Source organism: Ptychodera flava, unplaced genomic scaffold, assembly GCF_041260155.1.
Source record: "Ptychodera flava strain L36383 unplaced genomic scaffold, AS_Pfla_20210202 Scaffold_37__1_contigs__length_1687728_pilon, whole genome shotgun sequence".
Taxonomy (NCBI): Eukaryota; Metazoa; Hemichordata; class Enteropneusta; family Ptychoderidae; genus Ptychodera; species Ptychodera flava.
In genome coordinates, this window is record NW_027248359.1 from 200,784 (window position 1) to 213,517 (window position 12,734).

Below are 12,734 nucleotides of genomic sequence, written 5' to 3' on the forward strand. Positions count from 1 at the left end.
AATGTTACATAGCCAAGGTCCATCTTCTCTATAAGATCAGCAACAATGTCAGCGAGGGCAACTTTAGGACTGTATTTTTGTGCGAAATCCATACTGCGTATCAATTAAAATATCGTACTTGTCAAGAAAAGAAACCAGTTGTTTGTTGATAACTGCTTCAAAAATTTACTAAACACGGGTAGAATTGAAATTGGCCTGTAATTACCAACATCAAATGGACAACCTTTTTTATAAAGAGGGGTAATTTTTGCAACTTTTAGACTATCAGGAAAAACACCATTTGAAATCGAAAGATTGATAATATGCAAAGAGGGCCAGCGATATACTCAGCTGCATGGATAGTCAAAAGAGGATGAGTAAAATCATAACCAGGTGTTTTTGAGGAATCCAGGGAGAGTATTTCTTTCATAATGTCTCCTGGAACAACTGGTTGAAAAAAGAAAGAATTGCTACGACTCTGCTTCAAATAATTCTGGAAATTGATATCAGTGGAAATTTTGGACGCCAAATTGGGCCCAATATCAGAGAAATACTCACAAAATTCATTTGCAATATCTGTACTCTCTGTTATCACCTTGCCGCCAATTTCACTGAAATCTAATTTGTTTGGGGCCATACTACTCCCATTATTTCTATTGAGAATTTCATTTATAACATTCCATGTTTTTCCAGAATTCCCACTTACAGAGTTTAATTTATTACAATAATACATTTTCTTTGCGTGTTTTAAAACCTTGGTTAAAACATTACGGTAATTCTTATATATCATTATAACATCATCGTTCATGGGACGCTTCTTACTCTTTGAGAAAAGCAAATGTTTTTTCTTGATAGAAATGAGCAAGCCTTTTGTTATCCATGGTTTCCGAATTGACTTACTACTATTCTCTGCCTTCTGTATTTTTTTTCAGTTCCACATCACCCCATTTCTTTTGTAGTGTTCGTCCCTTCCTCGTAGGCCGAAACATTTGGTGTTATAGTACCATATTGTGTTTAGGAGAGACTTTGCGTTGTGACCGCCAAGTTGACCGCTCTCCCACAGCAGCTCTTCTTCCGTAGCCGTGAGTGCTTCTGCTTTATTCGGTCTGTTTCCTTTCCCTTCTTTCTTAAGACTTTTTCTTTTTGCGCTCAGCACTTCTCTTGACTTCGCAAACTCTCTACTTTGTGTGATGGAAAATTCGTAGCTGTTTTCCCTCAGAAATCGCTCAATGCTTCTATGATGGGATGACAGGGTATCGGGTTCGTAGAGGCCGCCGTCAGACTTTCTCGCTGAATAGAAATAACGTTGAAGGTACGAGTCTAACTGAGATGGTGGGATAGTGTTGATTTCTCTGAACTCGTTGTTCTGCTGCAGAAAACGTCGGAAGATATTTACTTCATATTTTGTCTTTTTCTTGGTGTTCTCGTTTTTCTGCCCGTCAACAAATTTACGGATATCTTCGTCAACTTGGTTTTCTTTGTGTGCTCTGTCACTACTAGCGATATCTTTGGCCAAGCGGAATATTTCCTGCATATCGTTATCTGCGATGGAATCGGATGGAGTTAATGTTTGTTGAACTTGATGTTGAGGCAATGACAGGGTTGCTGTTTCTGATTGCTGGTTCAGGCTGTGGTTGGTATTTACTGTTATAGCGGTTGTACCGGCAACTGGTTCCCGTACTTCAAGTTGATGATGAAGTGTTTGGGGTACATCGCTCGCATTGTCGTTGTAGTAAAATGCGTCCCGTTTGTAACACAGCCACTGCAGTGAATCCCAGTCGTACTCGCCATCGTCAGAGTAATTATCACCATCCATGCTTTTGAATTACTGACAGAAATACAACAAAATTAAGCTCGAAAACAAGATTTGTGGTCGGGAAACGTTTACAGGAACTGTTTATGTGCTGCAAATCTGATCGACCGACTGACGGAGCTCGAGCTCGCGCAGTTACGTCACAGGAATAAACATTGCCGTGAAGTTATACTTTTGAAAAAAATTCTGTTTCATTTTTAAATGAAATAAATCTCTATATATTTTTTTCAAGAATTTGGTCTGTCTGCGTATTGTTATCGTGTGTGTTGATCTATCGACGCGACGTTTTGTTTTCATTTTCATGGGGGCAGACATTATTGTTTACATGTAGTGTGGGGTACCTTGAAACCGTTCTTGTGAGCGCGCGCAAGTGGGACTGATCAAGGGAGTTTAAGGGCTTGTGCTTTGGGTGCCTTGAAACTAAGTGTTATGGAACGGGCGTTCCGTTTCTCTTTTTTTAGGGAACGCAAAATTCTATTGTTCTCGATGGTAGAAGTATAATATATATATATACCTTTTTATTATTCTTCCAGGTTCGATTTAATTTTCTCTAATTGCCTGCTCCAGTACATGGACGACACTGAACTGCCAAGAGTTGTAGAGAATATTCTACGATGGGTGAACGTTGATGGTCATTTTTTCTTTCGTGAAGTATCACATTGTACGTACAGACTTTAAATGTCTCATCAGTAGTGTACTTCCGAGGCACTATTCTCATTAAATAAGCTTGCTGCTTGTAGCTCTTAAGTCCACTTTGGCTCGCAGAATATGGCATTTCAATGTTTCGATTCTGTGTGGCTGCAGAGGAAAGTGCGTTAACGAGGTAGTTATGATCACCTGATGGAGGGGACAATCTCTTTGATCGGTGATGAAAGCCAGGACTTCGATATTTTAAAGCTATATGGAATTTCGAATGATTTTAATAGATACGCAATTAATAAGATACATTGCACAGCACGCTTTATTTACTTAAATAGAGTAATCGGTTCTATTATTTTTCAGCCAATCAGTGAAAAATATGCACTGAGCGCACCCTTATGTCAAATTTCCTCCCGGTACCTAACTTGCTATATGTTGTAGAACGCTCGCACTCAAAGTAGGCACAGCGTAAGGGACCGTCTCAGATCAAAAAGCGAAATGCATTCGTTTACGGGGGGGGGAGGGGGTTTGACCTCCATTGAATCGATGAACTTTAGTTTCGCACCTTTATATTGTGATCGCAAGTTCTCTTTACATTGTGTGTAAAAATAAATAACTTCACACTCCTATCAACAAATAGTTCTGCAACTATTTTCCAACTTATTAGTGTCGCATGCTGGTGGTGGTTATAGAACTTAAGTACTTGACGATGTAATGTTGTCGGGGGAATTATATTCTTCAGTAACTATAGCAAAATGCTACATTGCAGTCTCAGGCAGACGTCAACATTTAGCACTTCTGAACTTTTCGTTGGGAGGGGAGTTAATATTAACGAAGACATTTCGTTTCTTGAACTTATACGATAATCTGAGACGGTTCCTTAGTCAACGCTACAAATGCTCTTCTATCTTGAATTGTGCATCCATGTGTTGGAATCAGGATTTGTCTGTCACGGTTGTTCATTTCAATAAACACACTAAAACATAAAAAATCAAGAAGATCTGGCTGATCGTGTTTAAATTCCGTTCTCCATGACTATTTATTGTTCTTAATTTCTAACACACACATTAAGAGCAAGGTCTTGTCACTTGCAGGTCGAATAGTCCGTATTGACGGCATCATTTTTGTAATGACGCATATCTTTTCTACAACGAACGCTATCTATTTTTCTAGTGACCCCGGGACTGCATGATACGTTCAAAAACGAAGAACCATGCATTTGCCGATCCACCGACATCTACAATGGGCTTTTCAACAACGTTTCCATACCAGTAGATGGGACGGAAGACGAAGTTTACAAATTTTCGCTTGTCGCCATGAATCAAGTTCAGTGCGTGAAGGAGGTTTGTTAATTGTTAGGCTTAAGTTTTAATGAAAATTGATTTTTATCGCAATGGTATAGGACATATCACAAACCTCTCAGTGCGCTATAAGCGTTTCAACACCAAACCGTCAAAAGATAATACACTGCATGCATCGACCGTTTTAGCAAACAAATTAGTGTGGTTTCCCAACGACTATTACGACACATTCTTCATGCAATTCTTCAGTTTTTTTCGACGTATACTCCACCTTTTTCTCAAAGAATTCCGCCATATACCTTTCCTTCAAAATGATTTAATAGGCTAAGCGTATGTTTAGGACTATGCAAACGATCAGGAATTTGATTTCCTGCTAAACAGGAAACAGTCGCTTACGCCGTGTCACCTTTGCTTCGATGCAGCTTTTAACGCATTGTAATTTCTGCAGAAATTACAATGCGTTAAAATAGTGACTGGGGTTCCTTTGTAAATTTTAGCGATTTTGTGATTATTTCATATTCTGAACCCCTGAAATATGATCTTTTATTAGAGAGAAAACTGTGAGGTAACATTGTACTGGAAAATGTCTTAAATTTTAGTGAAAACACGGCCTTCTAACCACTGCGCGAGTTATTATTTCTTTTTGTTTTAACGGTCCGGATTACTGTCAGCGTTATCGTTATACCTTGAGGAGATTATGTAATTTTTTTACGCACGATGTTGCGCATGCGCGCACGTCTTCATAAGAGACGCTATCCAACATGGCTGATGACTGCCGGCAGTATAAGCAGTGTAGAAAACGCAAACGGGGGCCGAAGAAGCAAAATGGAAAGCTGATGGACGCGATGTTGTGTGTTGGCCGCTACAGCTAACACACAGCATCGTACACAGGGCTAGCGAGAGAGTTGCCGACATCGACGGTTATTTACGAAAAGTGAATAAAAGACTGGCATTTTTGGAAGCGATCGAGTAGCTGAGGTCGGCAGGGATACGACTTGGGCCCAAGAACGCTGAATTTCGACAGTAATTTGGCTTTTTACGTCAAGTCCCAAAATGGATTTGAAGTCACCGACCCTACGTACGGGTCTTTGCAGGGTTGTGGTGAGCGAGGCGATTAGCTGTAGCGGAACACATAGCATCGTACGCCGGGCTATAGATTACACTGCCGTCCAAAGAGAATCTATTTAATCTTCACTGGAAAATATGGTTCTATAACAGCAGCCCATATCTTGGACAGGTGCAGCCAACGAACAATGCAGTTTTAAAAAGGTTCTTACTATGATAAGATACATTGTGCATGACAAATAATGTGAACTGACTAAATTTAAGTCAAGAGGGTAATTAATTAGCTGTTCATAATTTGCCCTCCCACAGAAAATTTTTCGACTTACTCTCCCACTCTCAAACTTCATTTTTACCCACTCCCCACTATTTTTGCCTGTTTCCCCTTCCCACTGTGAATTTTTGAAGCTCCCTCGCCCTGTGGCGAAAAAAATTGCCAATTTCCCCTGCCCTGGAAACAATTCCCCTCAAAAATTTTCGCCAAGCCCTGTCCCCAGACAATCAACCGATATCCGCCCTGCCCTACAAAACAAACTAAAATTTGCTCCCCAACCACCTAAAACATGTCCCCTGCCCTAGCAAAATTAAAATTTCCCCTGCCCTAAAAAATTGCTCCTGGAATAGCTTTTTCGATGAATAGCTCCGTTGGCTGCACCTGTCTTGGACTTAGTTTGTCCATGGATGTAGGAAGCATGGTTTGTCCAATTTGTCAATCCGACACTGTTATGTCGGTCTAGAGCACAGCAACGTACGCGAAACGTCGCTTCACGATCGTTGCCTGTCAATTTCTATCTGTGGTCAAGAGAGTGTCGCTGGGTGTCGCGATATGTCGCCGTTTCAATTTTACAATGAGTGAATCTGTCGAGTATCGCCTCAGTCGTTTATTTTAAGTCATGAAGAATCGCTTTTACGTGTAACTGAAGTTGATTTTGGTTTCATACTATACCCGAGGCCATTAGTAGTACATGTCACAGTGGAAAGCGAAATAGCGCACGAAAACCCGGTCATTTTTTATGGTGAGCAAAAGGACTGCAGCAGATCACATGTGAAAACCACAAAAACAAGTGCGACTTTCCCGCATTCCTTGAACTTCTCAACTACAGAATTTTTTAGAGCATCGAGAGTTGGTCGTCTCATCTCCGAAAGCAAGCAAGCAAGCAAGTGACGTCTTGTACTATAGGCACAAAAATCGGCACTAAAATGAACTGGGCAACCATTTCACACTTGGTACGTGCATAAATTACGGGCTGTGAGACCGGAAGTCGAGCGCTAGCGAGAGAGCGAGCGCGCGTCGTCGGCAGAACGCAGACCTGTAAACCATTCCGGCTGTATGATTTTTTTAAACTTTTCTCGTCTTGTAACCAGACTCTAACCGTTACCAAACAGTGTACAGTTAATATAATTATAAGCTAGATACGTATTTGACAAACAGATTATGCCCTGAATTATCTCTCTAGTGTTTATCGTGTAAATAGTACCCACCGCTTACGCTGACCAGCCTCACGTTTCTACGCACAATTTTCATCATTTTTAGGCAAACTAATGTTTAGGACTTGTCAGAAATTCTCTAACCTGATGCCCAATATTTAACCTAGACCCAGATCGAATAATTTTTTTTGAAACGCACAAAAATCCGACTTTTTTTCGGCGATTTTGTGTGAAAAATGGGACGTTTACACAAATCGTCGATTTTCTCAGTTCCGATTTTTGCTATGTATGCGCACCTTCAAATGAGTGTAAGTCGGCGACGCGTGGGCGGATTTCCCCGATTCTTCGCATGCTAACACTTCATGAATAGACCTGAAAAACCGTGTCTTAGATTTTTGATAAACCCCCCTGAAGTGACGATAACTTGACAAACGTGAACAAAAGCCGATAATTTATGCGAAAATCCGACAGTTCACACTTCGAAGGCTCACTGTGCAGAAACAAAAGCGAATTTCAAAAATCCAAAACACGGTTTTTGCCCCCTGTATATCCAGCTGTCTAGTGCCGTTAACAGATCACTTAGGGATGCTGCCAATTCTTACTTATACTCTTTTAAGTGAAAAATTCAAAATCACATGTTTTTGACTTAAACAAACATACCAATGCATGTTTTGACAACTAAACAAAATTTTTACCTTCTTCAAATATAGACCTATTAGAAAATGTACCACATGTTGGGTGTGAGACCCTGTTTTCTATGTGAAACTTTTGATTGAAAATATGTGTCACCAAACTGAGTCACTACCTTAAAATCGAGATTTGTTATTCTCGATTATAGGGAAAACATATTCCACGGCTCCGGCCAGATTGCCTACGTCAGATTTTGTTTCGGAAACGAAGTTTCGAGGGACTGCCAAAAGTCAAATATTGTGCTTACGTTGATTCAAAATGAGCCTCGCGATAGACATTTGGAATTTCAAAGTAAATATGATATATTCTGATCTGCTTTATGGGGCTTATTTTTATGCTTCTGCATGGAATGTGTTTGTGAGTGTGGAATAGTTTTTTTTTTTTGATTGTGAAGTACTGTCTTATCCTAATTCGAAATGGAATAATAGTTCAACGTTCCTTAAAGAAAGCTTGAGCCAATATTTAAGTCAATTCATCTTCGAGGAATGTGTACTTTAACACGACTATCTTTATTTCCTTTTCATCCCAGGCGTTTTCAGTCGAGAAGGATTTCTACTGGATATATAAAAAGATTCGCTGCCAGAGAAGTGACATGTCAGGTTGAACATCAAAGCAGACTATACCTGTAAAATTTGACTTCGAAGATTATCTGCCAGTCGTATACGAAGGTGCGAAGGGATATCTACAGTCTCAGCAGTTTTTGCTTTCGTGAGTGAGAATTGAAAACGTCTTCTGATTCAGGCTTTGAATTAAATCTAGCCATTTTTGTTTTTCGTGTTTTAATGAAACTTTCTCAAATTAACAGGTGTAATTAAATCTAGCCATTTTTGGGTTTTTTTAATGAAACTCTCTAAAATTAACAGGTGTACTGATAGAGGAGATCTTGGCATTATCAAGATTAATTCACACATATGAGATACTCAAGACGCACCGAGTAACATGAACTTTATTCGTTATTGTGAGATACAGAACAGAAATATAATGAGATTCATTGTAAAAATGCGATATAAAATTCTATTAATGCTCTAGGTAGAGTTGTCGCCATGTCAGAGCCTTACAATTGGTAGTATGATAATTTGTGCAACATTTGTTAAGTTAGTTAAGTTAGTTAAGTTAAGTCAAGTCAAGTCAAGTCAAGTCAAGTCAAGTCAAGTCAAGTCAAGTCAAGTCAAGTCAAGTCAAGTCAAGTCAAGTTAAGTTAAGTTAAGTTAAGTTAAGTTAATTGGTTTATTTACCTGATTTGAAAAAAAAGTCAATTACATGACACATGAACTCGAGAGGGAGAAAATAACAATTAGAGGGTAAATGGGGAGTCGGGAAATAGCTTACAGCAAGTCTAGCCCAAACCCCGTCATGGTAGCTTGTCTTTAAAAACTGTTAGCAAGGGGGCTCATGATAACAATAACAAATAGTTCTGTAAGTAAATAACGAAAAGTGCTGAAATAATTACAATATCGTAGAACATCACTTAACTACTACATGGCAAAAGTGAAATATGTTACTGATTGATCAAATATTGTCTACAATCATTTAAAGTGTATTTGAAGTTATGTAGAGAGTTTGTGGACTTTATATGAAAAGGTATGTCATTCCAAACTCTTGCTCCAAAAAAGAAACAGCAAATTGGCCTGAATTTGTCATTGCATGATATGGACGTAGGTTTTGAAGTTGAGAATTTCTAGTATTATAGTCATGACAACTGACACTGAAGTAATCTGAGAATATATGTGGTGAATGCTTGTGAATCAAGCTGTAAACGAAGGTACCTAGAAGGAATTTATGGAGTTTAAAAACATCGAGAATATTAAGTTGAGTGAAACAAGGAGCTGAGTGGTCTGTGGTTGATTTAACATCATCGTGCGAACAATCATTTTCTGGGCTGCTAAGATACAGTTTAAGCGTGTAGAGTACGTACTTATCCAGACTTCTAGACCGTAGCTGGTGTGGGGAAGTATAAATGCATTGTACAAAAGTAACAAAATGTGTAAAGGTAAAATGGATCTGAGTCTGTACAAAATTGCACATTTCTTCCGAATAACCTTATTTATCTTATCAATATGTTCAGACCAAGAGAGACGCTTATCCAACAAAATACCCAAAAAAGGGGTAACATCAACCTCTCTGATTTGCTCGTCACGGATGTAAACAGAACAGGAGACATTCAGTTTCTTACGTCGCCTCTAAATATGATAAAATTTGTCTTAGTCCTATTTGTTGTGAGTTTGTTGGAATCACACTACAATTGCATATCGTTTAAGTAAGATGATACAGCAGTAAGGTCTATAAAATCTGAACTAGTTTAAGTATGAAAAAGATTAGAGTCATCAGCAAATAAACGGAAATCAAAAAAGGACAAGCATTCGGAAGATCATATATATATTAAAATAAAGTCGGACCCAACACTGATCCTTGGGGTACACCATGATGAATGCTAAATTTCTCTGACACATTGTCATTTAATTGAACAAATTGAGAACGGTTTGATAAATAACTTTGTATCCAGTGTAGGCAGGGGCCCCTAACTCATAATGCTCAAGTTTTGACAACAAAATATCATGGTTATGGTGTCGAAAGCTTTATTAATGTCGATAAAGACCCCTAAAGTAGAATTTCCTTTGTCAATTTCATGCAACAAATAATTTACTAAGTGAATCAAATATAACTTTGTGCTGTGCTTCTTTCTAAAACCATACTGATGTTTGTATTTGATATTTGCATTTACATTATCTCACTTTACCTCAGCACGTTTTTTTTTACAGTCTGAGCCACTCGTTTAAGCCTTCAATTCGTTAGCACTCTTACAGATAGCTAAAATGCACTTCTTTGCAAGTCGTCAGTATTTCTCTTCATAGTAATGCTTCAATTTTTTATAAATTTGTACCAATAGGTATTTCTAATCTTTTTGGTAATCTGTGTTCTTCTAAAAATAGGTGTTTAAAGTAGAATGCGCGTAGGTGACGGATATTTAGACTCTAAAACTTCTACAGTTTTTCTCATCAACCACTCGCGAGGGTTAACGTTAAAGCTCCCTTAGTTTTCTTAAAAATCGAAAGTGTTTTCTCCATAGAGATAACACAAGGATGGCGGCCATTTTGAATTTCGAATATCGGTAAATCATGGGTAATTTGTTTTTCTGGTACCAAAATGTGCTCGGTCACCCCCGATTATCATTCTTGATTTTGAAAGTCAGTAGTTGAAAGAATCCTAGAGAACAATTTGAGCGAGGCACATACTACCTTAAGGTAGCAACGTACCTTTTAGACACTTTCAGATTTTTATTTTTTTCTCTATTGAACACGTCCCAAACCCCAATAAAGTATACATTTTCTGAAAGCCCTGATATAGTGCTATTTGACCAAGTACAGTACACGGTCATTATTTGCATAAGAGTCACGTGACAAGCGTTTTGCTGAAGCTTCAAAAAACCGTTTTTTCCCGCCTTATGCAAACACGCTGCAAGATTTCCGGTTAGAATTTCTTCATTGACAAGCCTTGACAATATCCTTCAAAACCATGTCTGCGATTTTTTCCCGGAGGCTCCATTCAAATTATATGGCGTGATAATTAAAATTCCTTGAAAAGCACCTTAATCTAACACCTTTAAGAGCGCATTAAAAAAACAAAGGCATATAAAGAAAATCGCAGACACGGTTTTGAAGGATATTGTCAAGGCTTGTCAATGAAGAAATTCCAACCGGAAATCTTGCAGCGTGTTTGCATAAGGCGGGAAAACCGGTTTTTGGAAGCTTCATCAAAACGCTTATCACGTGACTCCTATGCAAATAATGACCGTGTACTGTGCTTGGTCGGATAGCTCTATATCAGGGCTTTCAGAAAATGTATACTTTATTGGGGTTTGGGACGTGTTCAATTGAGAAAAAAATAAAAATCTGAAAGTGTCTTAAAGATATGTAGCTACCTTAAACAACCTCACAGTGGCATATAGTAACTGATTTCGTATATTGTTGGATACACCGGAGATTGCAATTCAATTGACATTTTTTCCTTCATAAAATTATCGCTTTGAAAATATCAGATGCAGAGTAATGTATTGATGAATTAAATATCTCTATAACAATGACATTGTGCGCACTGCAGCGTTAGAAAACTGTAGGCCTACATCTAATAACATCCTACATTTGCACTGGTTAATGTTACTTTTAACCTTTGAAAATGTGCAGTCGTCGTTATATTGGTAAGAATTATCATATTTTTTTGTCATTTTTCTCTGAAATAAATATTTACAAAATTTAATACTTGAGCCTATTATTGGATCAGTTGATTTCAAAAGCTTTTTTAACGATGCCCACATTTTATATTTTCATTTATTGCTCAATGCAAATCAATATCACTAAATGAAACCAAGCAACATTTGGGAGATTTAAAATACTTTAAAGAGATCAATCAAGTAAATTATCACGTGATCATTCTGTAAAACGAATACAACGTTCACATTTCGGCATTTTGCTATCTTCAAGTCTAGGCTATCATAAAATGTCAACTAAAATGGGGCCTCGATTTTTGAAATATCCTGTAAACTTTATAAATTAAGTAACACATTTGCACGTGACTTTGATAAACGTTGTAGTAAACAGAAAGGTAAAAACATTTTCAAATGTTATTTCAATATACTGTCACCTGATCATTGTGTAAAATGATTACAACATTCTTATAATAGAAGTTATCGATATGTAAGCTGATATAAAAGGTATGCTGAAATGAGGTTATGATGCAATTATTATTTTTGTAGGAAATGCATTGGAAATAACTCGAAACTTATATATGATTTCTGATAAATGAAAGCATTATATCATATTAATGGTATGTTTCGGGAATCGGATTCTTGTGTTAATTTTCCTACAAGAATTACAATCATTTCATGAATATGAACGGGATATTCCTCCCTAGTGGCATGATGCCGTTGTCGACAATGTTTGAAGGTATCGTATAATAAATTGTGGAGATGCAACGGGAAAGCCAGCCTTGATTATCTTGGTTATCTGACACTTAAGCTACCACCGTGATTGGGCACAATATGAGATTTTGACCGGTCCCTGTCAAAGTTCATGGACGATAGCAGGGTGAAGTTGTCAGAATGTGGTAGTACTGCACCTTGCCGCGGCTTGTAACTGAATCCCTCGTAGAACACGATCATGACCTCTACATCTCACCACGTATCGGAAACAAAATATGTTCACCTTCTCTGCTGCGAACATTTTCAGTGTAGTCGGATTTCTATGCTTCAATTATGGCCGTACCCGATATAATTCACAACCTAGGTGTTCACACTTTTCAACAGGAAACTGTTCATATAGCGGTTCTGTTATGATGTACTGTCGCCAAGGACGATAGTCTTCAGCTCCGTAGGCGACATGAAATCATCGTACGGGACCGGCAGTGAACGATGAAAGGTGTCTTTGCAATACGTACACATTTCCAATGAGTTCGTTCCTTTGATTTTGGTAAAACTGTACTTGTACTTAAGGGCGACGCCAAAGTAGGGCATTTGGTAGTTTCGGTAATTTCTCTATGCAATTAGTGTATATTGCGCCTTAGACGGGAATCCTACTCCCCACCCCTGCCCAGCTAAAGCACCTGGCACTTGATACAATCAGTCCCTTAGCTAGGCCGTGAAAAATGAAATTATGCGCAGAGTCCTTCACTAATAGTGGTATTCATTTTTATGGCTGCATTAATACTATACAAGACTATATTTTTGTAGTATTAGATTCAGCATTACATAATACTGAAAATAGATTCGAAACGAGATCAGTCGAGTTAGTGTGGTTTAAATAGCAGAAATCGTATGTTCATTTCTATGA

At 38.1% G+C, this 12,734-nt stretch overlaps 1 protein-coding gene across 2 annotated transcripts in view; it reads left to right on the forward strand.

Annotated features, from left to right (window-relative positions):
* LOC139127781 (uncharacterized) overlaps positions 1 to 11,646 on the forward strand; it is a 31,752-nt gene extending 20,106 nt beyond the window's left edge. For both annotated transcript variants that reach the window (XM_070693654.1, XM_070693655.1), the window contains exons 5-7: positions 2,326 to 2,453; positions 3,605 to 3,774; positions 7,442 to 11,646. In XM_070693654.1, coding sequence (XP_070549755.1) covers positions 2,326 to 2,453; positions 3,605 to 3,774; positions 7,442 to 7,516 — 373 coding nt within the window. In that variant the 3' untranslated portion in view covers positions 7,517 to 11,646. The remainder of the gene's footprint in view (positions 1 to 2,325; positions 2,454 to 3,604; positions 3,775 to 7,441) is intronic.
* The last annotated feature ends 1,088 nt before the right edge of the window (positions 11,647 to 12,734 follow it).